The 26,210-nt window shown below is 56.9% G+C and overlaps 1 protein-coding gene across 2 annotated transcripts in view; it reads right to left on the bottom strand.

The window, feature by feature from the left end:
• Positions 1-26,210, bottom strand: part of HIVEP3 (HIVEP zinc finger 3) — a 44,146-nt gene that overhangs the window by 4,898 nt on the left and 13,038 nt on the right. For both annotated transcript variants that reach the window (XM_036256658.1, XM_036256657.1), the window contains exons 3-4: positions 8,840-9,015; positions 3,055-3,141 (exon numbers count right to left, since the gene is read on the bottom strand). In XM_036256658.1, coding sequence (XP_036112551.1) covers positions 3,055-3,141; positions 8,840-9,015 — 263 coding nt within the window. The remainder of the gene's footprint in view (positions 1-3,054; positions 3,142-8,839; positions 9,016-26,210) is intronic.

Below are 26,210 nucleotides of genomic sequence, written 5' to 3'. Positions count from 1 at the left end.
GGTGCATGGAATGAATGACAGTGAGCATTCAGGAGGCTGTAGATAAAAAACAACAAAACTACATGGTAGAACTGGGGCCTGCAGGTGAAGAGAGGGCCATGGAACCAAGGGCGGGGTCTTTGGCAGCTGGGAACAGAGTGATGAGAGAGAGGAAGAGACTGGGACTTGGAAGGACCTGGGATGTGCAAGGGGGTGGGGGGGGGAATGCAAACACACCCCAGGCATTTCCTTCCCTGCCTAAGACTTTGGTGGAGGCCTGCTTCAGTCACCTGGCCTCACCGTCATTTACATATGGACTAATACAGGCAAGAGGGGCTTCCCCAGGATCACCCAAGGGGTTGTGGCCAGTCAAAACTAAGGTTTACAACTCTTGTACTATTATACTGCCAGTTTAAAAATGATTTTATGCATCAAGAAGCAGAAAATGGGCCGGGTTTGAATCTCAGCTCCACCTGTTCCTTACTGTATGACGTTAGATAATTTCCTTGTCCTCTGTGTTCAGTTTTCTCTTCTGTAAAAAGGGGGTCAGAATAATAAAAGCCAACATATGAAGCTGTTGGAAGGATTGGAAGGACCTGACACATAGTAAGTTCCTGATAAACCTCAGCTATTATCTTAAGTGTCCAGGGCAGCCAGCACCGCAAGCATCTTGCAGTTGAGGTCAGGAGAGTCAGGACCAGGCTCTCCTGGTATCCGGCAGGGAAGCCTCCTAAAGACCCTCTTTAAGAATGAGGAAGTTGAGACTCAGACCAGGCTGGTGGTTGACCCTAGACACCTGTTGCTGGTGATAGAAGCCAAGGGTTCTCTGCCAAGTGCAGGGTTCAACAGGCTCCCCCACATCTGGGCTCCTGCAGGGCTCTATGGCATGCCCCTATCTAGGGGCCCATTCCTAGTGCCTCTCAGGGAGCTGCGAGCCACTGCTGGGATCACCGCCAAGGCTCCACAAATAGTCACCGGGTTCCCAGGCCTGGGACCGCGGAGGAGACAGAATGAAGAGCACAAGGGCGCTCACAGCCTTCGGCCACACGGTGGCGCTAGTGCTCAACCTCCTCACCACCAGGGGCGGGGCTGCGGCGCGGCGCGGCCGCCGGGAGGCAGTCGTTCCCAGGCGGTGTTCGGAACGCCGCTGCGTCCAACAGACATGCTCCTCCCAGATTCTTCCTCGTCGCGTTAAGTAGCAACTCCATCCTTCCAGTTTCTGAGGCCATAAACCGCGGACTCATCCTTTGCTCCTTTTATTCCCATGTCCCCCACCCCCACCATAACCCCGACGTGTTAGCAAAACCTGCTGACTCTGCCTGCAGAATGTATGCGGAATCCGACCACTTCTCCCCACCTCCACGCGGCCCACCCGGTCCAAGCCGAATGCTCAGCCCGGATCCCCGCGCCCAGCCGCGCCCCCTACCGGCCGCCCTCTGCACACAGCCAGAGTCATGGGAAGTCAGAGAACATCACTGGACAACCAAGTCCGTCCCTTGATCTCTACTACCCCAGCTATTTCTAACCTCATCTTCCCCCAACTTTGGTCCTCAGGGGCTCTGTACCTGCGGATCCCTCTGCGGGGAGAGCCGTTCCCAGACCCCACATGGCTTCGCACCATCCTAACAGAGAGGCCCCTCCTCACACTTCCCAGCTTCTCAGTTTTTGCTTCATACTCATTGGCCCTGCTCAATGCACCTTTATTCATTGACCGGCTCCCATCGAGAATGTAAGCTTCTTGAGGACAGCAGAATGTCCAGCACCTAGAAGAGGGCCTGGAACATGGCTTGGTGCTCAGGTTTTATTTCTGCAATGAATGCATTGATTTCATTCTCGGAGGAGGTGGGTATGGTCATCCTTTTTGCCTCATTGAAAAAATGAGGCTAGGAGAGACGCAGGGACCAGCCCAGGGACCCATGGTTGACCCCTGGTGTGATGCCAGTCATAACCTTTTGACTCCCACCCAGGAGGGCTCAGGCTCCTGTCCAGCCCCAAAGGCACTGGGGTGGTGTGGAGCCAACATTTATGTGTGACCTCGGGCATTGCTCTGACCTGTCTGAGCTCTCCTTTCCTCAACTTAAAATGGGAAACACACGTTTCCACCACCAGTCACAAGGACTCAGTGAGACATCTGTAAATGGCCTGATATACCTTCCTGATGACTATGTAACCCCATTCCTTGTTTTGGGGGAAGAGCCCCAAGTTCACTGTGTTCTATTCAAAAAAGATGATTACACACACACACACACACACACACACATTCTCAGTCCTGATTCTAATTTTAGGGAATCTGGTCAAAGGTTTGCCAGGTGCAGAAGGCATGCCTATGGCCTCCCCTGTTGGGGGACTGTCTGTCTCCCCACCTGTGGCCTCCTCCTTGAATTCTGAGGCTGGGCAGTGTCCAGCCAGACCCTCTGCCTTAGGCTCACCTTCTCCTCTGCCCTGTCTCTTCAGAAACCGGTTCTGCTAATACTCCTCTTGCTGATGAAGGACTACAACAGGATGTAGTGCTGGGACATGGGATGAGAGAGGGGAGGCGGCAGGTCTGGCTTTGGCTCTCTTGAAGCCTCCAGCTCTAAAAGGCCCAGGGATCAGTCCCCTGCCAGAGTGTGTAGGTGCGAGTGCGGGCATGGAACATATAAGAGTGCGTGCCTCATGGCATCATGGAGGGGATTTGCTGAGATAATAATGGCATACGTTTAGAACACGCCTGGCATATAGTAGGTGCTGTCAGTGTGACCAGGATTACTCATGTTTCCATTGATTCAATGCACACTCGCGGAGCACCCTCCAGCGCACGACCGTCCACCTGCGTGGCAGACTGGAATGCACAACGGCTGCGTTGCACAGCACGGACTGTACGAGAGGGCTGAGCACTCTGGGTTAACCTTTGTCTCCCAGCAGCTGGGAAAATGCAGGAGAGGGCATGGAAAGGGGAGGCGAGGGGGACGAGGATGGGAGCAGGGGAGAGGAGGACAGAAAGGAAGGGGATGGTGAGGGGACAGGGAGAGGAGCAGGCAGAGGCGGCGGCGGGGAGATGGAGAGGAGGGGAAAGGAAAGTCGTCAATTTGTTACCTTCTTCGGCTTCCAGCTCCTCCGGCACCCCCGTCTCTTGGCACTTTTTGCTGTGGGCCTTCGACTTCATGTGCTTAGTCAGATTCCCTGAAAGGAACGAGAACAGACTCAGGCTTGGCTGGAAGGCAGGGGCCAGGGCAGGCCCAGGGCAGGCAGAGGCAGCACCTGGCTGGCAGGCTGTGGCTTCTCAGACTGGCCGAGACCCTCCAGCTTCGAGGGCTGGGCAGGGGCCTGTGCCGGGCTGGACGTGTGGCCACAGCCACCGTTCAAGGCAGCATACGGGAGCGGGGGCTGTAAGGGGACACAGTGTATGATGAGAAAGTGAGATGCTGGTTAAACAAACAAATAAAAAAAGTAAAAGACATCTCATGCAATAGGCTTTTCCTGATTTTGATCAGCTCCAGGCCCAGGAGCTGGTGACACAATCATCAGGATTACTGGCTTGGCCATCTCAAATGCTGAGACGACAGCAGAGCTCCCGCTGACCAACATGGTGGTTTGGGTATTGAGGGTGCCCCCCAGTTGGGGACACGTCTAGGGCAGCCCCCAGAGAGCCATGAGGCTGGGGCCCGAGGCCTGACTTCCTTAGAGAAGTAATGTCCTGGGCCTCAGTTTCCCCAGGCCACTGTGCAGTGCAGACACAGGTGGAAAGGCTAGGCAAAGGCTCTGCCCCCCCCATGCCCACGCAGCCCTCGGGGGGTGGCTAACTCTTCCCCAAATGGTTCAGTCCAGTCCCATAGCTGATGAGCAGGGGCAGCTGCTCCGTGAAATCAGGGCAAAGGTAGCAACACCTTCAACAACCCCCCCCCAGCACCACCACCACCACATGTGAGCTCAGCACTCCCAGGCCAGGAGCTCTGCAGCAGGAGCGCTCTGTGAAGGAGGCAGACAACCCCCCTGCCCAGGAGGATGCAGGCCAGATGCCTCACAGGTACCTGTGGGCCCAGCAGCTACCTCTAAACTGTGACACTGTTGCTCTGTGGATTGCTACATCCCATACAGTCATTCATACCATAAACCATAAGTTCCCTGAGCTAGATGCTGTCTCACTAATCTTAATAATTGGTAAGTTTGAATGTGGATGGAAGAAGGAAGAATGGATACTTAACAAATACATAAAGAGACTGGTGGATGGATGGATGGATGGATGGATGGATGGGAGGAAATATAAAGGAAAGATGGACAGATGGATGGGACACGGGATGATTAGATAAGCAGATGGATAGAGAGATGGGGGATAAAATATTAGATGGAAAAATAGATGACAGGATAGATGGGAATGGGTCAATACACTGATGGGAGGGTGGAGCACTGGACCGGAGGACAGAGACATGAATGAACGGTGAACGGCTGGTTGGGCGGGCGGTGGAGGCGTGCACATATACACGCACGGGAGGCCGGACAGGCGAGAGGGTAAAGAAATGGGAGGTGTGTGGAAGGATGGACTGGTGGGAGGACAAATATGAGAAGGGGAGGAACAGATAGGATGAGAAAACAAATGGGAAGACATATGGACAGGAAGACAAACCATTAGATGTGAGGATGGGAGAAACGGATAAATGGGAGGGAAGACGATGGATGGATAGGTAAATAGGGCGAGAGCTCACGGATGAACCGAAGAGTGATTCTTAATCATTCTGAGAATTTTAAGGAACCTTTAGGGTTTTGCTGAGGGGTAACTGGGTCCGTAAGCTGGGATTTCTTGAGGTGTGGAGGTCAAGGGCAACAGGGATGGAAGAGGGGCTGTTTCTTTTCTCTTTCCTCCCTTAGTCATAATCCATGACTGTCTCTTTCCCATCTTTGATTTTCCTCCTATACCTGGACAGACACCTCGATCTTTTACTGGCCAAAGCGGGAGCAGAGTCATAGAGTCATCCTGGGGCTAGAGGGTGCCCAGCGGTCCCTACCCAACATCAGCGGCCTTGCTGTCGTGAGCAGGCAAACCCTGAACAGGACATCAGGGGTGGCAAAGGCCCCTGAGGTCTTCCATGGGCAGAGATACAAACTGCCTCCTGAGTTCTGGGACCAGCCCCTCCACCCCCGACTTCCCCAGACCCCAGAGGACCATGAACATGGCTCCTTCTGGCTGTGACATTATTTGCTGCATATGTTTTCCCTGGAAGGTTTGGGTCTCTCCAACCAAGTCAGAGGCAGAGCACACAATGGGTGGACAACGCCATGTGTGGGAAATGCTCTTTTTATCACAGAAGCGAAGTCTTGGAAGGAATCTCACAGACCATGCAGTCCAATCCCCACTGGTCCAGGGTTCTCCTGCTTTTGCTCTAACTATGAGTCCTAGTGCTGACGATGCCATTAGACAAGATGACTGATGGTCTCAGCTGCTGGGATGCCATGGGCGGGGTCCTGTTAACCAACCAGCCAAGGCCACACAGCTAGTTAGTGTGAAGCCCAGTCGAGAATGGGGTCTCATGACTCCAGGGGCCTTGCTTCTGCACTTGGCCAAATGGAATCAGGATGGTTAGGAACTTGAAGGCCTTGGGTTTGAGTTTGGGATCTGCCACTTGCTAGCTGCATGCTCCCGGGCAAGTTTCTTAACCTTCTGAGTCCATTTATGCAACGCTAAAGTAATACCCACCTTTCAGGGTCACTGGTCAGCTGATAACACCCAGCGTGGCAGCAGAGAGTGCCAGGCTGAGGGCAGACACCCACCACATGGGACCTCCTTCCTTGCCATGTACCACCTTCCCCCCACAAGACAATCACTCCTCATTGAGCACCAAGATGTGGAGGAGAGAGGTGCTGAGATGATGCTGGTGATGCAAATGCTTTGAACTTTGGCTCAGGGCCTCTTAGGAGAAGGTACCAGGCAACCCCAGGAGGCCTGCTTTTCCTGCCCCCTGCCCTGGAGTCTGCAGGGAGGAGGCAGGGAGTCTGAGGTGACTTTGCCTGGATAGGCTGTGGGTTACAGGAACACACTGTGGAAGCGGCCCTGAGGGTTATCAGCACCCCCCTGACGTCCCCTCTTGGGGCTGTGGGCCTGTCTCCTCTGTGAACTGAGGGAGGGGCAGCAATTGGCTACAGGTGTCTCTTTAAGCCTGGACATCATTTCTCTGTCAACGGGCAGAGCCTTGGCTTGCCATGTAGAGTCCTCGGCTTCTCGTAGCCATCCCCGCCCCTCCCCCGCCAAAGCCCGATAGTCCTGGAATGAAGGAGGAAAGGCAAGTGGATGAAAAATGATGGGTGTTGCAAGAAAGGCCGAACCTCCAGTAAGAGCATTAGCCAATGACCCTGTCTGCTTGGTTCGGCTTTGACCAACTGTGCTCCCTCTGCCCCTGCAGCCTAATTGACATGAGGCCTTCCAACTGTCATCTCTGTCCCTTGAAGCGATCGGTGCAAACCACCCCCTTGGCCTCTGGGAACCATCTGAAAAGAGGAAACAGGACCCCCCAGACCTGCACAGGGACATCTCAGCAGGCCTTTCTCAGCCCCACCCACTGAGACGCCCCTCAGCCAGTGCCCAGGGGCCCGAGCTGCCACCACAATGTCTAACACAGAGACAGAGACACAGACAGGCAGACAGAGACAAACAAGAAGGGCTCTTCAGGCCTGGGAGCAGTCAGGTGGTGGTGACAGACGGCCCTGAAGACCACGGCCCAAGGCGGAGGGAGGGAGGGGGAAGAAAGGAGGCAGCCGGATGGGGCTGCAAACCAGCCGTGAGGGGGGGTGGTACCTGAGTGACGGCTGAAGGAGGGTACGTGGCCCTGCCCCTTCCGTCTCCCCCATGTGCAGAGGGAGCCCAGAATGAGTGTTCTCTGCTTCAACCCGCTCCCCACCAGCCCTTCTGTGGTCTGAGTTTGAGATTCCACCATTTCTGATTTGCTCACTGCTTTGGCTCTGGGAGGCACTGTCTTCCGGAAGCCCCTGTGAGCATCTGAGGAGCTCTTAGCACCTTCCCTGATCACAGGTTAGAGCAAAGCCCTGGCCTGGGCTTGAGGGCAGCGTGAGACAGCCGCACGCGCAGATGCCGCCCCCAGGCAGGCAGAGGGTCTGCAGCCTCCTGCTCAGGTGCTGTGCTCTGACCCTCCAGGGCTCACAGGGACCCAGGAAGGCCTGCAGATAGGCTCAGCACGGTGTCGAGTGTAGGCAATGCCCAGGAAAGGGGGGCCCCTGCCAGGGGCCCGAACCTGTCTCAGACCTGGTGGAAAAAGGCCTGGCCTTTACTCTCTAAAAAGGTAGAGGAGGTGACTAGGGACTCCTTGGGAGACTGCTCTGGCTGGGAACCTGGACTAATGGGTGTTTCAGGTCTCACATGGCAGGGTGATGGCTTCCTAAGGCAGTGGGCAGCTCTGCATGGCCCTGGGCTGGGAGGTCATCTGAGGACTGGGCTTGTAGGGGACGCAGAGGGGACGGGGCCATGCCTGGGCTGAGGCAGGCTAGGCTGAGCCACCCCGGACATGGCGGGGCTTCAGAGCTGGGTGTACCATGGGGCAGGGGCAGGGCTCCAGGCCTATCCGCCCTCTCGGGCACCCTTTGGAACACTGTTTATAAGACACCAAGAGAGAAGAGGGTGAGGACAAGAAAGTGAGGGGGTGCCTCCATTCACAGCAAAACATTGGCGGGAAAGTCTGAGCTCCGTTGAGGATAATGGCGAGAGGAAGGCGGGAGGTGGGTAAGGGGTTAGGAGACCAGAGACCGGCACCCCGTCAGAGAAGGCCATGGACAGGGATGTGATCAACCGCCCCCTGCCTAGTACAGAGAGCGGAAGGGCTGCAAGAGGAGCAGGAGGTGAAGAAGGCTGCGAGGGCCCTCAGAGCTGCTGCCTGCCCTCTCTCACTGGCAGCAGCTTAACCAACCGAAGGCAGGTCACCAACTGGCAAAGGGACATCTACTCTCGAGTTTCAGCCACTGAAAACCACAGGGCTCCAGTGGGGCCGGCGGCAAGGAGAAAGCAGGACCCTCGTGCCCAGACCCTGACCCACAAATCTGCAAAGCATTAGAGGCTGAAGCCACCAGGGTGTGGAGAGCCCCAGGCCTTCCTCCAAGTCGCCCCTGTCTGCTCAGCTCCTGGGAAGCAGTGAGCGAGCTGCAGTGTCCCTGCCTGCCCTGCAGGACAGCCAGCGGAGGAGCAGAGAAGAGCTGGACCCAGGGACTCGGCCCTTTGTCCGCACAGGGTCCCGGCGGCGGCCGCAGCCAGGCCACGCCATGTCCCGTCAGAGCTGTGGAATGCCTACCCTCAAGAGCCAGTCCTTCTTCCTTTCACAGATTCCTGCCAGAGCCTCAGCGGACTCTGCTGTGGAGTGTAGCCGGGGCAGGGATGACAGGGATGCCAGTCCGGGTGGGGGAGAGCCAGGCCCTGTACCGAGAGCTGCAGAGAGGCCGGGCAGAGCGGGGACATGGTCTGAGTGGTGAGGCGGGGTGGAGGCCGGGCGCACCCTGGCATGAGGAGGGCTGTACGAGTGTGTGCAGTGGCTCGAGGTGGAATGATTTCCAAATGCAAGTGTGGCAGTGACAAGTGTGGATGCTGGCGTTCATCAGGTCGGTGGACAGAGGGCTAGGACACATGCAAAGGAAGGGGTGATGAGAGCAAATCAAAACCAGGAACTGTGCAAGAGCGCCGCCAGGTGGTGGGGAGTGCCAGGCGCAGGGCCGCGTGGGATCCAAGAGGACAGGCTGGGGCAGCCAGGGGTGCCACGGCCCAGTCTGGAGCCAGCTGCTCTGCCACTGGGGAACCCAGGAAGCGGGGGTGCCCCAGGCTCTGTGCTGGGGCTTCCAGATGGGAGCTCCCTGCAGCGGGCAGGGGCGTGCCCAGCGGACTGTCTCTTACCTTTGGTTTTAAAAGCAAAGTGACAGTGCTTGCACACATAGGGCCGGACGTCAGTGTGGGTGCGGATGTGTTTCTTCAGCATGCTGGGCTTCTTGCAGCGAATTCCACACTCCTCACAAACATATTTCCCTCGGCCGCGGCCTCGCACATATACATACTCTTCGTTTGATTTGTACCTGTGAGCAACAGGCGTCATGGTAAAGGAAAAAAGGGAGGAGAAGAGGCAGGTCCCCACCTCCGAAGATGCACGCGCTTCCTGGCTGCATCCAGCCCGCGACAGGCGTTGGGAGAGAAGGACGCGGAACCAGAGAAAACGTGGTGTGATGGGGACAAGGCACCCCGGGGATCCAGCACGGACCCCTGCACCTGCCCTGCCCCTCGGACTGGGGGAGGGGACGACCCCTCCTTCCCTCCCAGAGGCAGCAGACCCTGGGCTCCCTGCTGAGGGAGTGAAACCACAGGTTTGCAGAGGGATCTGTTCCAGAGCCAGCTCGGCACCAGCTCCTGCCCACAAAGAACAGCCGCTCTGGGCCACCAGAGATACAAAAAGAGTTAAATAAAAAAGATAATAGCCACAGTTCTAGCAGCTATGACTGCGGACCGCTCACCAGTGCCGGGCACTTTACCCAAATTGCATCACCATCAGGAGGAAGAGCCTGTAAGATGCTGAGGCTCCCACGGCCCGAAAGGGGTAGAAGCGGGATCTGAGGCCGCCTGCCCCAAAGCCTGTCCGCCTCCCACAGACGGCAGCCAGGGCCAGTGGCTCTCAACCTCCCTGATGCCGCGACCCTTTAATACAGTTCCTCATGCTGTGGTGACCCCGACCATAAAGTTATTTTCGTTGCTACTTCATGACTGTAATTTTGCTACTGTTATGTCTTAGGCGACCCCTGTGAAAGGGTCGCTCGACCCCAAAGAGGTCGTGACACACAGGTTGAGAACCGCTGTCAGCTAAACAGTCTGCTAGGAAGCCAGCCAGACGCCGTGAGGGGAGGAACGAGGGCGGCCATCATTCCTGTCCTCAGAATTTGGAAACCAGGAGCCCTGCACTTTCTCCCCACCTCCTCTCAGGACCGGCCTCCAGCTTCCAGTGACCGCGTGGGACCACGGTGGGAAGTGCTAATGCTTTCAGAGGCCCCCTGCTGCGCCTCAGGGCCACCAACGCTGTTGGGCCTGAACCAGAATGCTCTTATGTCCACTTAAAGGAAACCCACAGGCTCACCAATGCCATCCTCGCCAAAACGCCTTCCTGGTCTAATCTAAGGCTCCAGATGCGCCAGTCTCCTGAGCGGCAGGGAGGCAGCCCTGGCGCCAGGGCCCAGGGAGGGACCCTGCATAATTCCAGGAGGGCTTCCTGACTTCAGAGGCCTGGGGGTCCGAGGTGTGGCTGCCTGGAGGGTGGTGTGGCCTCTCAGCCTTCCAGCAAGAGGCCTGCCCCTCCCCCACTGCCCCCACAACATGCCCCTGCCCAGGAGGTTTGGAGCTCAAGCTCTGGGGCAGGCGCAGAGGGACAGGGGGTGCCTGGGAGACTATGAGGACGTGACAGCAGCTGAAACCCCATCCTGCTCCACAGGGGCCCTCAGCTGACCTCTGGGAAGACATCACAGGATGGGCCTGAAAGAGGGGACTCTAAGGGAGGAGCTGGCAGGCAGTGACATAGTGATGACCATCACACCCACATACACACCCCCCCCACTGCACTCACACACACTCACACATCCGTACCACACTCAGTCACCGACACACCCACATACTCACACCACCTCCCCATTGCACTCACACACGCTCACATACTCACGTACCACACTCGCACTCACTGACACACCCACATACACACACCACCTCCCCACTGCACTCAGACACACTCACTCACTGACACACTCACATACACCACGTCGTCCCCACTCATACTCAGACACACTCACACTCACTGACATACTCAACATTCGCACCCCTACTCCTGAGCCCACTGAAGCCCTGCTCCCTTGCCCCCCTGTCTTTGCCAAAATCACAGGTTGCTAATCCGAAGGACAACGGTCTTACCCTGCCCCTCTCACCGCCTTCCAGACGCACCTGCTCTGGGCGCTGACCCCTCTGTCCTGACTGCGTCTCCTTTGCACGCTCCTCCTCTGCCCACCCTTCTCCATGCTGGCCCTCCCCTGGCCCCAGCCTGCACTCATCCCCTCACAGCCACCCCGGAGCTCCCCCTGCACAAGGCCCGACTGTCCACCGGGACATGGATGGCTCCCAGTCTTCTCTCCAGCTCTGACCTCTCTGCTGTACATCCAACTCCCCCTCAGCAGCGCCCCTAGGGGTCTCCAGGCTCCTCACACCCCACGTGCCCAGAACCATGTTTCCAGGTCCCTCACCTGTACCACCTACTCCTGGGTCCCAGTCTCAATAAATGGCACACACCCAGGTCAACATCTTTGGGGCCTCCATGCCCGTGTCTCTTCATGTTCACGTCATTGCCACCCCTGTCAATGCCATGCCAATCCATGCTCCGGGAGGCCCACCTCCCTGCTCCCACCAGCCAAGCCACTAGTCCCCGTCCTACACAACTGCACCCTTCCTTCACAGAGCAGCTGGAGGGAGCGTCTCCGAATGCACTAGTCCTGCCATCCCTCCTGGCAGAGGGGCCCCATTCGCTCCTCCTCCTCCTCTCTCAGAAGCCGGTACAGAAGGCCCAGGGCACCACTGGCCCAGCTCCCTCTCCAGCTCAGCTCTGACCGGTTCTCACTAACCCGCCCCCTGCTGCTCTTTCCCACCGGCCACGCCCAACGTCACCCGTCATCCAGTGGCTCAGAGACCATTTCCCACTGGCCTCCCACCTGCCCCAGCTCCGCCCTCTTCCATCTGACCAGCTCCTCTGCTCCTTCAGGGCTTCTGCGCCCCCTCCCACACCTCTGGGCCTGGGGCAAGTAGACTGGTCAAGCTGCGTGTACTGTAATGACATTTTCACAAGTGTGTCTGCATCGTCCCCATGAGGAGGGACCACACGTACCTCACTCACTGGTGTATCCCCAGGGCCCAGCACAGGGCCCGATACCCAGCAAGTGCTCACCACTCACTGGTTGCACAGAGTAAGCCAAGCCAAGGCCTGCTTCCCCAGCTCCGCCATCCTCGGCTTCCCAGCCTTGATGTTCCCACTCCATCTGTCCCTCAGCACAAGTTCCACCTGACGCTGTGGGCTCCCCAACGACATGGCCCGAAGCCAGCCCCTCCAAACCAGGACGGAGTGTCTGAACACCCCCCACCGTCTGGTAGGGACGACAGGATTGGCTCTGCTCCTCGGGTAGAGGTCAGCAGGGATCTGGGTTGGAGTTCTCGCTCCTTCTTGAGCTCGTTGGGTGACCTTGGGCAAGTCCCTTCCCTTCCTGCAAACAGTCCATCTGCACTGCCCTTAGATACACCAAGTGCCTCACATGCCTGCCAGCGCTCAGTCCTCCCATCAGCCTTTACCACTGCCCCAGTTTCCAGGAAAGGGAACGAAGGCCTGAAGAGTTTCAGTGACGTAGCCACGGTCACCCGGTCAGCGCTTTTGCACTTAGCACAGACTTGATGCAGAAATACTTTTAGATGATGCAGACTAAGGTTTCCTTAGCACCTTCCTTCTCCAGAACTCCCAAAGGGGGGCCTGCCACACCACAGGCAAACCAGAGGGCATCACTCGCCACCCAGCCCTTCCCGAAAGGCCGCCAGCTCTGGGTGGGACCCACAGGTGCTGACAGCTGCGGGAAAATGCCCTGCAAAGAGCCAGGCAGGAGACCGGAAAGCCGTGGTGGGGCCCTAGGGTGCAGTCCTGCCTCCCAGGTTTGCCCTTTACCTAGGGGGGCAAAGTGACCAGCCCTCTGCCTGCTCCACGGCTACAACACAGCCCACTGCTGGGGGCCTGGGAGCAGGTGACTCCCAGGACAGGAGCCATGTCTCTGAGCCCTGCCACCTGCCTGTCTTCAGCTGCCCTGACAAGCCAGGGGTGTTGGCCCGTCTAGGAAACAATGTTTGCTTTTGTTTTTAAAGAAAAAGAAACGCGCCCTGGCCAGTTTGGCTCAGCGGTTAGAGCGTCGGCCTGCGGTCCGGAGAGACCCGGGTTCGGTTCCCGCTAAGGGCATGTACTTCGGTTGCAGTTTGTCCCAGGCCCTGGTTGGTCGTGCGGGTGGCAGCCACTCGATGTGTCCCTTCACGTCGATGTTTCTCTCTCTCTCCCTTCCTCTCTCTCCCTCCCACTCTATCTGTACAAAAAATGGAAAAATATCCTCGGGTGAGGATAAAAAAAAAAAAAAAAGAAAGAAAAAGAAACGCTCCTGTTTCTGTGGGTTCCAGAAGTTTGAGAAGGGCCTTGAAACCAGAGAGCTTGACTGGTTCAGGTCTAGGGCTGCGAGGCCCAGGGCCATGCAAGGGGGCTCTGCAGGGCTTCGGTCCCCTGGCCATGGCTGAGGGCCCCTGACCCCTCCAGGAAGCAGCTATCTGTTCTGTGGACTTGGGGTAGGAGACGAGCGAGGCTGCCAGGAGGGGTGTGAGCTGCCAGGGACTCAAAGGACAAGAAACAGAATCTCAAACAACCCCTGATCAGGAGGAAGTGTTTCCTTCTGGTCTAACAGAGGGAAACGGAAACAGAGAGTTTGAGCATCTTGCCCAAAGTTACAAGGCAGCTAGAAAGTTGCAAAGCAGGAACTGGAACCCAGCTTGGACCCCAACACTCCTAGCACGACACAGTATGACCTCCTGCCGCCAGCAGCACCTCCAGTCCTGCAGCTGGGGACTGAGCTGCCTGACTACAAATATTTAGCACGTGATGACTTGGGCTGTGGCTCTAGCCTCTGGAGGCATTTCTGAAAACCGTGGCTTCTAGAAGCACATGGCACTCAGTGCCTAGCTCCCAGAGGGGATGGCACATCTCTCTGCTCCAGATTCCAGAAGAGGGGATATGGTGGAAACAAAATGGCATTTCAGGCAAGGTGATGGGGAGCTGTTGTTGTTGGACTTTGCATGTAACAAAGACTCAGCAGTGAGGCCGCTCTGCGAGGTAGTGAGCTCCCTGTCACTAGCGCTCTTCACTAAGAGGCCAGATGAACAGGCTCGGAGACCCTGAAGCAGGAGAGAATGGTGGTTATTTCATGCCCATGACATGCCAGCATGCTGATAGAAGAGGCTTTAGGTGGGTTAGCTTGTTTGCTCCTCTAACAATGCTATAAAACGATATATTTATGTTTATTCCAATAGATATATTTATTCCTGACCAAATGGAGGGTCAAGGCACTAGATGAGGGTGGGTTGGCAACATGACTGAGCAAAGCGGAGGAGGCATAAGGGGGGTTGGGGGGCGTGGTGGGAACTGGTGAGCTGGAAGGCAGGGCCCCATCCCTTAAGTAGGTCTTACTGGGTGTCCCGTGCTATTTTCAAGATTTCAGATGCATTACCTCATTTAAACTGCACGCCAGCCCGATGAGTCAGGGGCTCTAATCATCCTCATTGATACAGAGGAAGCTGAGTCACAGAGAGGCCAAGGAACCTGCCCAAGGTCACATAACTGGTAAGGTAACAGAGCCAGAATTTGAGTCCAGGTTGCCTGATACAAAGTTCAGTCGCTTAAAAGCCACACAAGTCTGACTAAGACTTAAAATTGCCTGCTTTAAAAAACACTATTTAAGTCAAATAAAGGAGAAGGAAGGGTGGATGTAGCTCAGAGCTAACTCCTCTCTCAAAGCAATTTTCCCGAGGTCATGCAGTGGGTAGGGGCACGAATGACCTTCAAGCCCATGACTTTTCTCCTTACCAAGATGCATTTTTCTCTTCAATGAGAAGAGGAAGTCAGTGGCCTCCAAGTTCCTTTCTAATATGCGAGTCTATGAGGCTGTGCTGTGTGCATATTATTGACTTTCCCAGATATCATGAATATTTTATCATAAAACTCTCACCTCTCCTCCAAATTCAGATGTTTTAAAGGGGTACCGAATTTATGAGTTTATTATGATCTTGTTGCCAACGGCACCCCCCAGGGGTCTAATTGTGCAAAGCAAGGGGAAGATGTGACGAGACACGCACACCCTGTGTCCTGGAAGTGAGGCTCAGGGTCGGGCCCCAGTGGTCACTGTGCCCTGGGCGGTCCAGCCGCAGTGGGCCCGCCAGCCGGTCCACAGTGAAGCCGGAAAGGAAGGGATGTCTGTGGGAAGAGAAGCAAGTGCTAGGTGGCACAGCCGACGGAGCTGTGTATTTGCTAAAACCATTCCGTTGTCAACAGGTGGGGAACGCACCTGTTGGTGAGAAATGAACTAGGGAGGCTGAGCGGGTCACGGGGGGTGTTCACACCGGGGTCTGGGCACATCCCAGGCTCTCCTTTAGTCAGGGTTCTGCAGAAATTTATCACATCATGACGTCCAGGGCGGGGCATTTAATCCCAGGAACAGGCTGCAGGGGCAGGAATTCCACAGCACGCGAGTGACACCAGCACAGGCAGCGGGCCCACCAGCGGTGCTTTAAGCAGTATTCTGGGTATTTCCGCAACAATACTTGCAAAGGCCTGGTCTGAGCCTGGGGCTGGGCCAGGGTCAGAAATACAAAGCTAAAGAAGATGTTGACCTTAGTCTCGAGGGTGAGTAACAGGTACTTAAAAGATCGTAAATCGGAGAGAGATAGAAATGGTAATGCAGACAATGTACACAGTGCTGTGGATGATGGGGCGGGGGGACCGCAGGCGGGCCTTAAGTGGCTATTGCAGAGGAAGTGTCTCATCCAGGTCTCTCTGGATGAGTTGGGTCGGACTTGTGAGACTCCTGTTTTGGGAGCCCCCCTCTGGCACGGCGTGGAGCGTGGGCCCGGAGGCCTGGGGGCCAGAGAGGTGCTATAACTGTATGGAGCCCAAGCTGGGCAGAGGCAAGGGCTGGAGCAGAGGGGACACCGATTCGAGAGGCTGGGGTGGCCCGACAGAGGCAGGAGTTGAAAGCGGGTTGAAGGAGGCTCCTTTCCCACCTCCCACCACCAGGTGAGCCCTTGTCCGTTTTGCAGGCCTGCCTCTGTGCCATTTCTTGGGTTTTCCCCTCGTGATTTTCATTCTAGCAGAACAGCACAGCTCAGGGGTCTGAGACCCAGCGCAGCTCTAAAACTAGAAGTGCCTTTTATTCTAAAGAAACTGGTACCAGTTTCTGGCTGTGGCGTGAATGACCAAGTGCAGACGCCTCAGAACCAGTAAGCAGGCACCGAGCCTGGGCTGCACGAAGCCAGCTGGGGTCCAGAGTGTCGCCAAGGCCCTGCTTCCCGCCGCACAGGTAGGTTCGGGAGGGGCCGGGTCCCTCATGCTCAGAGAAGTGAAACTGCCAAAGAGAAGTGTCCCCTTACGTGCACACTGGATGAGCGCTCCAGCCCTCCCAGGCCCCGGGGGCTCTCCCACACCACCCTCACCTGCGCCAAGGATGCAGAGGCGGGAGCGGAGCCCCAGGGTTCTGGGCCCCTCCACCGCCCCACCCCCTCACGGAGCCCTGTTTTCAGAGTAGCATTGAAGTAAACTGAACTTTGTGAAAGAGAGTTCTGTGAATCTAAACACAATTTGAAAATTACTGAACACTGAAAATTAAAGAAAATTCATGTTGGGAAGCTCCTTAAAACCGACTTTCAGAGTGGGAGGTGCCTTGTGCCTCCTCGGACTTGGTCATTTTTAGGCAGACCCTCGAGCTGGGGTCTCAGAGTGTGCCCGGTGGCGCCCGCCGCCTTGAAATAGCTCTCTGCCCATCAAGCTGAAGTTGTCAACCTGTGTGCCCACCACAGTCTGAGCTCTGGCCAGAGCGACTCCTCTTCCACCCCACCTCTCCCAAGAAGGATGTCACGCTACTCAAGTCCTTTCCTCCAGGCCTAACATCTCCGTGCCCTCAAACAATTCACTCAGGATGGAGTCCTCATTCCTCCCCAGACTGTCCTGGACCCCTCCAGGGTCCATGTCTTAGGGCAGAAGGGCCCACAGCAGCCAGGGGCCGTCAGGTGGGCTGGAGCCAGCCCAGCCTGAAGCAGGACTGCGGTCTCCTCTCTAGGGTTCTCCAGCCGCACTTCCTTGTTCCCCAGACAGGAAGCAGCCCAGCGTGGGGAAGTGACCAGATCCTGGACAGCGAACACGTGCCTTCTTCACCAAAAACCACCACGAAGCAAGCCAGCCCGTCAGAGGTGCACCTTCACCATGGAAAGAGCAGCAGCTGTCACCTGCCGAGTGCCTACTCTGCGGCAGGCGTGCTTCGACCGGCAGCATGTTGTGGAGGCCTTGGCACGTCTGTGCAGGACACGCAGCAGGCATCGAGCTGCGGGTCAAGCTGAGGCTGACTGAGAGAAGCCCGGACGCCAGCACAAAGCCCCGCCTGTGTCCTGCCGGCAGTAGGGGAGGGAAGCTGTAGTTAGGGCTGTGCCGGGGGCGCCCCTCTGGGGCCGTGTGCGCAGCTGCTGGAGAGGATGCCGACCAAGGCTGTCTGCAGTGACGGCTGATGAAATCTGTGTGTACGCTAGGCCTGATCGATGCCTGTGGCCCAGTGGCTAGGAGTTGCTTAGTTTTTAGTTCTGGACCTGGGCACAGCTGACCCTCAACAGATGACGGCTGCTATTACTGCAGATGGGGATGGAGGGTGGGCAGGAGGGTGGGGCCACTGCAGATGGAACGGGGCTCAGTCCAGGGGACAATGGCTGCATCTCCATCAGTGGTCACCAGACGGTAAGCTGCCAGAGGTCCCTTCTGAGTGTGCAAGATGAGGGTGCTGGGGACAGGGCAGGTGGGGCTGAAGTACCCCTAAATGGAGGCTGTGAGTGGGAGCACCTCCTTTCACATCCCTCTCTGTGCTAGGAGAAGGCTCCCCTCAGCGCTGGAAAGCCGTCGATCCAGGGCACAGAAAAGCAAGGCGTGCTGTCCCATCGGGCAGGGAGCTGATGGAAAAGCGCCAGAGTCGGAACAGAGGCAGCTTCTCATCCTCTGAGCCCGGAGGCCTTGCAGGGTCAACAAGGTGGCCGAAGCCCAGAGAGGGCAAGGGTCATGCCCAAGGCCACACAGACATTGACCGCAGAGCCAGGACTGCCACCCGAGACTCCCATCTCCCAAAGCAGGGCTAGGGCTGCCGTGACTGGGCGTCCCTCCTCGTAGAGGGCCCCTCGCTCCCCACGCACTTCCCTGCACCAGGCCCAGCGCCCAGCGGAGAAGGGAGTCAACACAGAAGTGTCTCCAGAAAGCCCGAGGGCAACGCTCCAGCCGCCAGCCCCGCCTGGAGAGGTGCTACAACCGCTGTTTACAGCCGTGTAGTGTCTTTCGGAGCAACGGGCAGCAAGAAGGCAACGGCGGCTGGAACGCAGTCGCGGGTCGTTCCTCGCAGGTCTACTGGGTGTCTGCGGAGTGGCGGCACGTGCTGCCGTGCTCCAGCCTCCGGACTTCACAGCAGCCTGAGGGAGACCGTTCCAGAGGCACAGAGACGACACTCAGAGAGGCACAGCCACTTGCCCTCAGCCACACGGCGGGTGAGTGGCATCATGTCATCCCAAGGTCATTCTGATCTGCCCTACGGTCAATATTTTTAAACTTGCATATTTTAAACCATACGTGGATTTTATTAAATGGATTTCCCTTGCCTGTGGACTCAAGGCTGGACATTATCTGAACCAAATAGAAATAATAAATGTCAGCATAAGGTGAGAGAACAGGTCCCGGGGTTTGGAGGGAGACACGGTGTCTGGCCGGCACTGGCAGGCGGGGAAGCCGGGGGGCTCCGGGGAATGGGCACTTGGCCTGGGCTGTGAAGGAAGGTCGGCTCTGGGAACCTGGAGGCGAAGAGGGGAGAGGGCTCTCCAGATGGAGGGGCCAGCGCAGGGGCAGAGAGCAGGGATGTGCCGAGGGAACAGTTCGAGGGGCAGAGAGGTGTCTGAGGAGGGGGGCTGTGGCCCGATCAAACATGGGGTGCTTTGGAGGGCACTGGGGAGCCAGCAAAGGCTCTTCCTGGGCCAGATTTAGGGTCAACTATGTGGTAGTTATTGGAGTATCAGGCTCCAGGGATTTAAAAATAGCCCCAAACCAGGGAGTGTTTACAAGGTAGTGATTTTCTTTGTTCATCCCCATTCTTCCTTCACAAAAATGAGATGAATGAGGCCTCTTCCATTTGACAGAGAAGGGACAGAGGTCCTTCCTCATCCCCCATCGACACCTGTGGCCCCATCACAGGCTCCTTCCTGGCCACCCACCTTCTTTATCCTGCCTGGCCACCCCCCGCTCAGGGCCACCCACTTCCTTCTGCACAACAGCTTCGCCAGCACCCTGCTCCTTCCGCCTCTGGAGGAGGCCTTTGCCCTCGCCAGTTTGTCCATCTGGATCAATGCCCCCGCCACGCCTTCGTGAACTGCCCCTACTCCTGGGACTCAGCTCGAACCCCGTCCTCGGGGCCTCCCGAGCACCGCCCAGCCCTCCCGGACAATGCCGCACCGACAACCCCGGGGAGGAGCCAGAGGGGAGCGCGGGAGGCAGGCAAGCTGACGCTCCGGGGCATCCGCAGGTGCCAGGGCTGTGCTGAGCATGGTACCGACGACTCCTTCGGGCCTCGGAACAGCCTTTCACTGTTCAGGCTCCACACTTTGCAGATGAGAAAGGGAGGCATGGGGGGGGAGGGGGGGTTAGTGACCTGCCCAAGGTCACACACCCAGCAGGCGGTAGAGCGAAAACTTAAACCCTGCTGGTCCCAGAGGCCATGCTCCTGACCCGTCCATTCTGCCTTTGTCCTGCCTGCCAGCTTCCTTCTACCCCTCCCTCTCCAGTGTCCAAGCCAGTTCCTAGCCGCCCTGTGAATTACTTCAAGGACTCCAGTGGCGCTCTGGGAGCTGTGCCTCAGAACCCACACTAGGGACCACCCTGGGGCCCTCCAGGCGTCTGAGCTGAGACAGGCCTGCCTGAGCACGCGCCTGGGTCCCGCCCCACTGCAGCCTCCTCCTAAGGACTCAGGCACGAAATCGCAGGTTTCACTGGTTAGTCACATTTTTCTAACATATTAAAATAGAACATGACAATGAAATAAGGAGCGTTTGTCCAGGTGCTGCCTAAGATCACCCCGATGATTTGCGTCACAGCCCGCGGGAGGCTGTCACCCGGAGAGCTGCCAACACAGAGGACCTGTGAGGCAGGCCACGGCGGGTAGGAGCCAAGTGCCCAGGAGCCCAGGGAGGGAATGAAACATGCGAGGAATTCCTGGAAGGACGACCCGATATTCGAAGCATGGTGTGCGCGCGCACACGATGATTTTTCAAGGGGAGAGAGACAGTGTCCCCAAGCCCCCCAATAACCAGGTGTGTTGAGAGCATGCCCAGATCCCCTGGGAGACTGCTGGAACCCCACTGCCTCCTCACTCTGGCCTCCTGTGGAGACCCCGAGCTTGATCCCCGTCCAAACATCTGTCTCACCTCGGACTAGAAAGACGAGGAGGCGGGGCCCCTTCTGCCAGAGCCCAGGGAGGCCCAGCTCGCTGCTTTCAGTGTGCTCTGCCCGGCTGGGAGGCCCTCGCTGCGTGCGGGGCAGAGGCCAAGGAAGAGAGGACCCCAAAGGCCCACATTTATGAGCCTCTCCCACCCTGGGGCAGGGCCAGCCTTCAGGGGTCCTTCAGGAGTGTGTGTGTGTGGGGGGCAGACGAAAGGCACATTGGCCTGTAAAAGCGGAAAGGAAGTGAGCCTGAACCAGTATGGGGGCATCCGTGGGTCACTGCTCTTCTCAGCACCGGACCCGAAAACACCCTCTGGAAGTCCAAGCGGGCAATGCCCTTCTGCTGGAGGGGCGGCAGGTACCCAGTCCTCCTCCACCCCAGTGGGAGCTCCTGGGTCACTGCTCAACCTGGCCGGCTCCCCAGGAGGAACTTGGTTCCTTTGCTCCAGACCCGTTCGAGCCCCCTCTCCGCTCAGCCCCATGGGGTCCTCCCTCCTCACCGCTGACCTCCTCACTGGAAGGGTTTCCCCACGCACTGCAATGGGGAAAACCCAGAGGCAACAGAGTGCCACCCCCCACAGGTCACAAACCTCAGGAACATCACAGTTCTTAGAGTCTGGCCCGAGCTCGCAAGCTAAGCAGTCCCAGAAACTTCTGAGAGACAGGTCTGAGGCAGCCCAGCTGCCAGATCTGCTGACATTCTGTGGGAACTGGTCCCCTCCTCTTTTTAACGAGTGAACCCCCTCCTTCTGAATCAGCCTGCACTCAACCTGGCCCCCACTGGGCACCCACACTTTCCTCCCTGGCTCCTAAAAATCCTGCACCAGGCGGAACAGCACAGCCTGTGGACAAGCCTCCTTTGCCTTCCCGGCCCCTGCCAGCTGTCTCCGCTCCTTGCCACCTTCCTTGGGGAGATGCCCTGCCTACTCCTGGCTCCAGTTCCCAGAAGTCTGCACAGTCCCTGGCTGTCCGCCTCCTGCCCCAGTCTGCCAGCCACACTCACCCGCAGGTTGCAAGGCCTCATTCACAGCCTGGCTTCTCTCCGGCTGCCTTAGGCTCACTGGGATCCTGTGTTGGGCCCTGTCTGCTGCCACCAGGTTCCTGGGAGCCTGCCTGCCTGGCACGGCCCCTGCTGCCCTGCTCCGGCCCAATCTGTCTCCTGTTGGCTGCTGGGTCCTGGACACACGTCCCCCAACTCTCCTGCCGGCGGGGCCACCCTTCGGTCTGCAGGCCACCCATGGCGAGAGAAGACACCAGTCCACCGCACAGACTCAAAACTCTGCTCGGAGTTCGGGCCCTGCTCCTTAGGTCTGATGCCTTTAGCTCCCCCTCTTGGCCGTGGCCAATTCCACTTGTCCAGAAACCACGCCTGGCAGCACAGCATCGATGCATTTTATTTTTAAAATATGTTTTTATTGGGAGAGGAAAGGAAAGAGAGAGAGAGAGAAACATCAATTGACTGCCTCCTGCATGCCCCCTACTGGGGATCGAGCCCCAAACCCAGGCATGTGACCGGGAATCGAACCAGTGGCCTGTTGGTACATGGGCCGATGCCCAACCAACTGAGCCACACGGGCTAGGGTGCATCTGTGCCTTTTAAACTCCTTCCTAGGTTCCTGGCTTCCCTCGTCTCCTTTCTTCCTAGCCAAACTGGTTCTCTCTCTTTTTAAAGTTTTTGTTTTGCAACATCACAAAAAATAAAAAAAAGTTGAACATATAGTGAGAAAATTAATTTTTTCCTGAACCATTTAAGAGCAAGTTGCCAACACCATGTCCCATTCCCTCTGAATTCTTCAGTGTTTCTTCCAGCCACAACGGCCTCCCCTGCCTTGCCAGGCTCTAACTCCCCATGCTCGGTCCACCCTGTGTGGGGCCCTCCTCAACCTGCGGCCCCCCAGCCACACACCTCTTCAGCCACACAGTCCTTCGTCCCTCCCTCCCATTGGCATGTTTTCAGTGGGCGTCTCTGTCGTCAGCACGCTGTGTTAACGCCTCTCCTCTCGGGACCAGTTTCCACATTAGCAAAGTGAGGAGTCTGGATCAAATGATTTCTAGGGGCTCTTTCAAAATAACAGTAACAGTAGACTTTTACTGAGTGATTATTATGTGCCAAGCACTTAAGTTCTTTACCTAGCATCTTAGTTATTCCTCATTAAAACCATTTGAGATGTAATGACTGTTATTGCCCCCATCTCACAGATGGGGAAGCTGAGGCACAGAGCAGTCACACCATTTACTGGAGATCAGCCAGTCGTCCTGGTCGATCCAGGGTTCCCACACAGGTGGTCTGGCCTCAGAGTCACTCTCTACCACAAAGTGCTCATAGAAGGGGAGAGACCAGGAATGTCCCCTTTGCTTGACGAGGCAATCATATAAATAAACACTGATAATTCATGGCAGAATAAGAGGTTAACTTGCTATGTGCGAGGCACTCTGCCAGGTACATTACATACAGACATGGTTTTCTTTGGTTTGCAACACCTTTGCTACGTAGGTACTACAATTATTCTCATTTTCGGACGAGGAGACAGCCATAGAGAGGTTAAATGACATTCTAATCAGTAATCGAGCCAGGATTTGAACCCAGGTCTGGCTGTCCTGCGAAAGTGAGACAGATGCTCCCATGGAAGGCGGGGAGTGAGGGGTGCCACTCATTCCCCCTGACTGGCAGTGGGGGGCATGGAGAGTGCCAAGCTCTGGGCAAGTGTTTCAAGGTGCCTGATTCTAGTCAACATTCACCACATCCCAGGAGCCCCAAAGGGCATGACTGAGGGTGCCGAGGCTGGCAAGCACAGGGGGCGGGAGATGGCTGGCTGGAAGGTGTCAGCGTCTCTGGGGCTGGGCCTTCACCCTGTAGACAGCAAGGAGCTGCTAATGCCTGGGGGGAACAGACCGCAGCTGGGACCCCTCCTCCAAGAGACTCCAGACCACGGGGAGAGCAACTTGTTCCTCATTCTAAGCTGTGGGTCCAGAGGACCCTCTAGAGGCTGCTATCTCCTTCCCCCTTCCCACCCCCTCAGCTGTGTGTTCAGACAAGTCAATGCCCAACACCCAACTCTGGGCTCCAAAAGGAAATTCTTCCCAATTCTTCCCTGCGGCATCTCATCTCAGGCTGGCACACTGTCAGAGGCCCCTGCCCAAGGAGGTGCGCCCTGCCTGTGAGCCGGGGGAGGTTCTCGACCGTTGGGAAAGGCTGTCTTCTCCTAGGGAGACTGGGCCGCACAGCCCCCGGCCAGCCTTTCCTGCTGACCGTCTGAGCCACGGGTCCTCCCAGTGCCCAGCGCAGAGCTGACACAACTTAGTGGCTGGCAGGAGCCGAAAGACCCCGCAAGTCACATCAGAGAGGGTTCACCCAAACCACATGGCAGATGAGAAACTGAGGTTCAGCAAGAGCCCCAGATCTCGGAGGTAGTAATAGCAGAGGCAGGACTCAGACCCAGGCCTGGACTCCAAGGTCAAGTCCTTTCGCACCTCCTCTGAGCAAATGAGGAAACAGAGACCCAGAGAGGAAGCGCGACTTGCCTGTCTCCCGCCGCGGCGCCTCCCTCCCTGGAGAGGCCTCATTTCCAACAGGCCGGAGACGGAAACGGTGTGTCCAGTGATCTGCTGCTAAGAAGATTGCAGAGGACTTGTGCTCAATCTCACCGTCAGAAATTCCACCTGCCCAACGACCCTGTCATCTGCCTTCTTTGTGTTTGTCCCCCCGTCCATGGATCACCCAGTTACAGAACTGGAGCAGACGGCCACCTCTCTCCCTTCCGAACTGCTGTCCCCACAGGGCCACCGAAGGCACGCCTGGCGCCCGGCGGGAGCGGCTGTCCACCGCCCGGGCAGGGACACCGCGAGCCTGCAGCAGAGCGCAAGCAGAAGGGAGGCCGCGTGGAGCTCGGGGAAGGTGCTCTCGACCTGACGGAATTCTGCACTTCAGTCACCCGAGAAACAGAACGAAGACACTCCTGACACTGCCAGTCGTGTGACATGTCCAACAACTTACCTCTCACAGACCCTTTTTCAAGAAGGCCATACTGATGGATGGGCCCCGTGAAAATGAGGACGTCAACTGAGGAAGAGGAAGAGGAAGACATACGTTTCCAGAAAGAGGAGACCCAACACCGGAGGCGAGAGAGCCTCCAGGGTGGGGAAGGGAGACCCCGGGATGGGGGATGGCAGCCGTGCGCATGGAGCCCCAGGACGGCGCAGGGAGGGGCCGTCAGCAAGATGGAACCACAGAGCAGCTGGTGCTCCTGAACGTCGGGGGGGAGGTGTTGGTGAGGTGAGGTTTGGGGGTCAAATTAGTAATAGATACATGGAAACCCAGACGAAGTTAAGAAAAGCGACTTTGCTTAGTTTTGGCAAGTCCTCTGAGCACCCAGGAGGCAAGTGCTTGGCCGGCGGGAGCAGAGTCGACCTAACTAGACTCTTTAACGTCCGATATTGTTATTTGGATGATAATGTCTATAAAGGAACAACTTTCCCAAAAACACACACAATCATTATCCACAGTGAAAACAGAGAAGTTGTACAGGAGAGAAAAAGTAACCGAGTTCATGAGTGACTTAGCTGTGACCTGAACACGGTGCCATCCGAGGGGCCGGGAAGATGGGGCTGGGCAGATGGGGCTGGGCGGGTGTGGAAGGTGGAAAGGTCAAGGTGGAAAGGTCGAGGAGGCCTGAAGCCCAAAGGCAGGACTTGGCAACCCAGGCATATCATTCAGAGGTGTGGGGGTAAACCAGGGTCAGCAGCCCAAAGAGATGAAAGGGATTGTCTCTGGGGGCGGGGAGGGGGGTGTGGGGGAGAGAACCATTACTGCTGTTTTCCATGACAAAACGTATGGAAGTAGTGGGATCTTCAAACTCTGTGCGTGTGTAATTTTTATAAAAATAAAAACAGAGAGAGAGAGAGAGAGAGAGAGAGAGAGAGAGAGAGAGAGACCGTTTCCTGAGAGGCCGCTTCTCCCAGGAGAGACAGAGAGAACCAGCTTCCCCCTAGGTGCCCGGCCTGACCGGCCAGGGCAGGACAGAGCCGGGACGCAGGCGCACACTGCCAGGCCCAGATGCCTTGGCTGCTGCCCTGGCTCCCAGGGGCCGCCCTGCTGGGGCGAGGGCTCCATTTCCTGCACTCCCTCCTCTCAACGTTGAGCCCCTGCTGCCTCAGACCCTCTAAGAACCAGAGGCCGCAGGGGAAATGGATTCTCCTTTAAATTTTAATAGGATGCATTTAGGTCTTCCCTGACAGTCTTCAGGCTCCAGGGACTCTGGCCCCAGCTACGCAGACACTCAGTCTGCCCCACAATCAATATGTCTTTTTTCTTTTCCATTTCGCTTTTCCGTCTTTTTTTTTTTTCCCCTGTCGGTGACTTGGGTTTCTTAGTGACACAACCAGCTTTCTCTAATGTCTGGAGCGGGTGTTCCCTGCGAAGCCCTTTGAGCACTCCGGAGAAAGATGCTAGGTCAGCAAAGACAGGCGACCTGACTAGACTATTTATCTGATATGTCTTATTTGGCAGATACTCTTTTTAAAGGAATAACTTTTTCAAGAACCTAGGTGGTTTCCGGGGAACAGAAATTTCCTGTTCTTGTTTTCAAAATAGCCATTCCCAGATTTGTTGTTGCTGAAGACCTGGAGCTGTAGGTGGCCTGGAGGGGTGCAGAGAGGTCTGCACTGGGGCTGAGAACCCTCCCCGGCCCCCAACCGCAAACTCAGTGCTGCGGCATCACGAGCAGCATTTTCTTCCGTCCTGTTCCATAGAACTGCCCTTCTCCTCACTGCGTGGACCCACCCCCTGGCACCTGCTCTGTGACTGCTTGGCCCTCTGTCTGTCTGTCTCTCCTGGCAGCATTACCAGCTGCCCCTGCTGTAAACCATTCCTAGCGCACGGACACACACAAGAGGAGCTCTCGGTGCAAACTCCCACCTGCTGGACCTCACACTCCCCCCAGCTCCGCCCCGCAGCCC

This window comes from Molossus molossus, unplaced genomic scaffold, assembly GCF_014108415.1.
Source record: "Molossus molossus isolate mMolMol1 unplaced genomic scaffold, mMolMol1.p scaffold_m16_p_12, whole genome shotgun sequence".
Classification (NCBI taxonomy): domain Eukaryota; kingdom Metazoa; phylum Chordata; class Mammalia; order Chiroptera; family Molossidae; genus Molossus; species Molossus molossus.
Note: the sequence above shows the minus strand (reverse complement) of the source record. Positions and strands in the feature narration are given on the sequence as shown.